Source organism: Exophiala bonariae, assembly GCF_035927105.1.
Source record: "Exophiala bonariae strain CCFEE 5792 chromosome Unknown scaffold_106, whole genome shotgun sequence".
NCBI lineage: Eukaryota > Fungi > Ascomycota > Eurotiomycetes > Chaetothyriales > Herpotrichiellaceae > Exophiala > Exophiala bonariae.
Genome location: NW_027042581.1, coordinates 1 through 5,451, shown reverse-complemented (window position 1 = coordinate 5,451; position 5,451 = coordinate 1). Strand labels below are relative to the sequence as shown.

The 5,451-nt window shown below is 48.1% G+C and overlaps 1 protein-coding gene across 1 annotated transcript; it reads right to left on the bottom strand.

The window, feature by feature from the left end:
• Positions 1 to 1,547: 1,547 nt before the first annotated feature.
• LTR84_001637 (uncharacterized protein) lies at positions 1,548 to 3,224 on the bottom strand (the record flags this gene model as incomplete). The annotated part of the gene is made up of 1 exon (XM_064845257.1): positions 1,548 to 3,224. One exon carries the CDS (start codon positions 3,222 to 3,224, stop codon positions 1,548 to 1,550), a length of 1,677 nt encoding a protein of 558 aa, XP_064699719.1.
• Positions 3,225 to 5,451: the final 2,227 nt, after the last annotated feature.

The following is a 5,451-nucleotide window of genomic DNA, read 5'->3' as shown; positions in this document are numbered from 1 at the left end:
ATGGCATGCTCAGGTGTCAACACACGACTCTCGTGCAGTCCGTGAAACAAGCAACCACAAACAGCCCACACAACCACTGAAGTGGCACCAGACGGGGTAGTGGTGAGAAAGGGCTGCTAAATCAAGGCGATATCAGAGTTCATTTCGTAGGACGCCAACCACGGAGCACCATCAACACAGAGGTCCCCCTGAACAAATGAATTCCATGATCCGCACCAGCGCGGCCTGTTAAGTAGTCCAAAGGAGTCGGAATCGGAGTCGGAGTCGACTCCTGGAGTCGAGTCCCTCTCATTTTGCCAAAGTCGTCTCTTTTGTGGCCTATTAGGTTTTGCGTCTCGGTTATCAAACCTAACACTGAGAGGATATGCGCTATACTTCCTTAATATGAAAGGCATGCTCGCTATACTTTCCTATCAAAGTATCTAACTTGTGACTAAGCAATTTTATATTATAGGGCTAGGACTGTTTAGAAACTAATGCACATAACCTATGTTGTTTTAGGTCTAGTAGGTGCCTATCTAGGAATAGTTCACCTCTGGACTTGGAGTCGGAGTTGGATTACGCGGATTACTCTCCTGGCCGCGCTAGCAGAGACCGAGAGCTCATACATTTTGGATATGAAGCGAAGGGTGAAGCTGAAATAGATGTCCTTTATGGGTCCTTGATCAACACGGTCGCGTAACCGAAAGGCTCTGGACCCAAGTCTCGGTCTGTGGCTTTCAGCACGACATGGCAATCACAGAGAATTATGTGAGACTACCATTTTCATGAAGGAGTTTATATCTGGAGGGTCTGACGCATTACAGGTCTTGTTTCCAATCATACCCATGCGAGTAGATCTTGAGCGCACGAAAGCTGGAAATCATGGGTAATGGGAGCCAGAAGAACCAACGTATATTGGAGTGCTTCCTAGATGTGGCGCCAAAGCGAGTGGTGCCAAAGTATAATCCCTCAGACTTTTAACCCATGTGACTATATGCAATTCATGCTTGTAGTGCGCCCATGGTCCTAAAGCATAGTAGCCGTTCGGTGGGGGGAGTCACCGAGTCTTAACGACAACCCTGTCTAGAGATGTGACCGCGGTTCAAGACGACTGATATCATATTGAAAGTATTTATTGCTCTTTACGCTCGTGAAGAAACAGTGGAGAAGCAGCTTGATCTGACGTGAATTAGTTCCAGCTTCAGCTCAATTCTCACGGCTGAAGTTCTGGTGCATTGTCAGCAAGCTTGACAAACAATCATGCAAACAAAATGCCACACATAGCTCTTAGATCGTAGTTCGACACTCACATGCACCTGGCTGGAAATTAGCAGAGATCACGAAAGTCGATGTAATAGTAAGGTTGCGAACTGAGTAGAGGAGTGAAACTCTCAAATGTAGAGCCTACTCGTCATCTCAGGAGTCCTCTAACTATCCTCGTGCATGACTTACACCTTGTCATCCGAATGCTAATATCACAAAAGAGCTCCCAAACGATGCTACTGCATAAGTGACCGATTCTCAATAGAGTAAAGACCACAAAAAGTGTACTTTGAGATACGATACTACTGAAATTTGGCCAGGGGACTATACTTCACACTGGGTCTTACATCCTTGACTGGCTTGCCAAGTGGTGGCAGTGGCTGACCTGGACGAGGATTTGGTACCCAATTTCCGTGGACTTGGAAGCTTGACGCAAAGGGAAGCTGAATGATAGCGACGGGACGGGAGAAGTCCGCCGTATCAAGCAAGATGAGCTCTCCTTTCGTGGACGTGGGTCTAGTACTGTAGAAAAGGACCCAGCCATCACCCTCAGGAGCATCATTCGAGCGAGGAATGAAGACCGGCTCGGCAAAGCTCCCATTCTCTGCTGCAAGGAATTTTTCAGACTCCATCGTCTCTGTATTGAGTTTGACGATGCCGTCGATGCGCATGAAATCCTCAGGTGGAATAGTCGCAAAGAAGACGATTTTAGTTTTTCGTGATAAAAACCGCTCGTCCACACTTGGAAACTCCGTTAGGCCAGAGTATAGAATTTTTGGTGGCGGGAGCTTCGTACCATCTGGCTGCCCCAAATCGATTGTCCAGCGTACCCAGTCGCCAGTCGGCTGCTCGGGCGGCTTAAAATCGTCAGGATTCCAGAAATAGAAAAGATTGTAAGTGTCCCAGTGACTTTCAAGAACCAATTTTCCGTCAGCCTCCTCCCAGGCACCACCCGTATGTACGATTAAGCCGTGGTCAGTCGTGTACTTGCGAAACTCTCCTTGCTTCCAGCCAGGTGCTCGTGGAGTATCAGGATGACGTGGTGCTACCAAGAATTCTTGAGCCTGCCCGGGTACATAGATCCAATGGTCTGCCCCAGGTTGCTTCATGTCGCCATCCGACTGAACCGTAAAAGGCATATTAGCCAATATGATCCAGTTTTCAGTAATCCATCCATCATGAGGCCAACCCGGTTTATCTACTTTGAACCAGAATTCGTCCGTTGTCTTACCGCTTTGGTCAATTGCGTACGTGCATATGTCACGGCTACGCAATCCCTTTGCTGCGTAGGACCACGTCACAAGCACATCTCTGAGAGGGTCGACTTTGGGATGAGCAGTGAAAGTCCTGGCCGCAATTTGACCCCCATAGGGATCATGACTCGTTGTCTCGAGTGTGTCTGGATTGACTGCGTAAGGAAGGCCCCTCTCTGAGATCGCTAGAAGGTCTCCACCCCAATAGACAACGTTCGTGTTTGCTGTTGTGTCATTGGCGAGACGCACACAGGGATGATTATCGAAAGGATTCCGATAGCGTCCAAAAAGCTGCCTGCGTGCTTTGCGCTCTAGCAAATACCGCTCTGTTTCGACATACCTGAACTTCATTGAAACCCGCCCTTTAATGAAACGAAAGGCGCTAACGAGGCCATCTCCATCCACAAATGGGTTGTTGATTGGCGGTAGTGTATTTGAATCAGGGTGTACACGGTACCAAGTTCCATCAATGGTTTCAGGGATAGTGCCGAAAACGACCAAATCATCCATTTCGCATTCGAGGCGTCTAACAGGTGCAGTGTCGATTTGATGATAGATTTGATCCCATGGCGACTGGAGCTCAAAGTGATTGCAGAATTCATTTGAATATTTTTTTACTTTGCTATCTTGCTCTTTGCTGGGATGTTGGTCCTGTGGTGCCACGGTACCGTAGGTATCATTCTTGCATAGAGGGACGATGCCAGGGGCGACAGCTGCAGCTGCCATAACTCGGTCAGGCAAATATCAATCTCGAGGCTCAAAAAAAGGTGTTGGAATGAGACAATTCAAAGGGAAATATCTTGAGGAAGTGGTACAGTAAATATGGGGTACCGGAAATCAAGGAACCGCCTCAGCCAAAGATCATTCCGCGGAAGGTTACCCCACTACCACCCCACAACCAGTTTTACCTGGTATATTTCCGAGGATGCTCTCTTCCGCCCTGTTGTCACTTCCGACAAGAAGCGTTGAATTTGAATCACTAACCAGTGCTGCATTTTGCTGGCCAACCACAGTTTGCGCTTTGGTCTGCTGGGTATGTGCCGTCTTTACAGCCCCTTCAGACTGGTTAGGAACTGGTTGAAGCCGAGGCCGCACAAGTCGATGCAGTGCTGCATAACGTCAGGACATGTGCCTCGGCCCTGCTCAACCAGTTCCTCCTCCAACCACTTCGGCGACCTCAGTCGCTCGTACATGTAGCACTGCTTCTTGCTGCCCTGCTGCTGTCCGAAACGACATAATGCTGTGGGTACGCGTAGGTAGAGGTGCATCATACTGTCCTCGATGGGCATCAGTCCGTACGAATTGCCATCGACCAGCAAGAGTCTGCACATATGGCCCTGAATTAGGGCACCTCTCCACGAGGGAAAAGCCCTTCTGAGCGTTTCCCAGTCGTGCTCGGCTTTCGCGTCGTCGCGGCATTTTCCCGGCCTATGGAAGATCTAGTATACACAAAGCTCGGTCTGAGCTCCGGTCCGCGAGTTCTCGACGCAGGCGCGGGGTCAGGGTATGTAGCTATGCGTATAGCAGAAAAGGGATTAATGGTTCAAGTTATTGAAATCACTCCTCTGCACCTACAAGATGCTCGACAAAATTTTCAGCACTCACCTGCGGGAACAATTCGAGGCAGCCGGATTACTTCCCGTGCGCAGATCTAACGAGTTTGTGGACTCGGTGACGATACCAGCGAAAGATGACATTCGTCTAGTGAAGATGGAAGATGCGAACGGAATGCCGGGTTGTCATGCAACCGCTTCAAGGTTGCGGACGCCGATCTTTTCTCGAAATTGTGAGGCTCATTTTGAGTGTGCTCCGCTGTGCTTGTGTCGTCTACTATAATCAATGGCGGCAACTTAAATCCTTGTTTTCTTGTCAGTACAGTTCTGCTTTCCATGTGGCTTGGAGCTTACCTTGTTGTCTGAGCTGGACCGCTTGACGAGCTAAAGCTTTGTTTTGTTGAACAAGGTCTTGTATTTCTTTTTGTTTTAGTTGGGCTATCAGGTGTGGTATGTTGTTGGTGCGCCGGAGCATGGTGTCGTAGCCAAACGAGAAGACAAACAATATGAAGGATTCAAGAGAGATGCTTGCGATCTGAGTCCATATGTTGATGATGTAAGCTCTTGTTTGTCCAGGGTGTTGGCACCGTCGAATTGCATTTTGTAGATTTCGTTGGTAGCGTCGAGCAGAAAGGTCTCGACGGTGCAACGTTTGAAATAACCGATCGATATCTCGTTGCAGAGCAGGATCTTGAGATGATAGCATGGCTGCTGGTGGGTGTGCCAATCTGCTGGATAATGTAAATTTGTTCGGTACATACTTCATTACATTGGGGCTAGAGTTGTGTCTCTTGATTGTGTGTTTATATCGTTTACAGTACATGGGTATGTGCTGTGGTTGTGTGCTGTGTGGTTGTACGTTTGTGTGGTTGTGTGGTTCGCTTGCATGATTGAATAAGGTCGACAATGGCCTGACTTGCCCATAATCTCCAAGAAGGTACATTCCATCACAAAACAGCAGGAACCATGGGTGTTCAGCTCGAAAGCTTGAACATGCTATAAGAGCCATGCAGTGGCAGCGGTAGCAGATAGTTTTATATCGTGGATTTCGAGTTCTCGACATGTCACAGAGCAGAGAAGATAGCCCGACCGAGTTAGAAGACATAGGTACGCGCGTTCTCTGGACAATGATAAGCACAACCTTGCACTTCTCAGCATTAGGCCTATGTGTGAATCATGGGGTAACCACTCTTACGTATAGATTGCTAACGCATGAACGAGAAAGAGCCGAAACAAAGATCAGCGGGAAAGCATGAAGGTGAAGAACCAGAAGAGAAAGCGAGGCATCACAAGAAGAAGAGGAGCAAGAAGAAGAAGTAGAAGAGCAAGAAGTAGAAGAGGAGCAAGAAGAAGAAGTAGAAGAGCAAGAAGTAGAAGAGGAGCAAGAAGAAGAAGTAGAA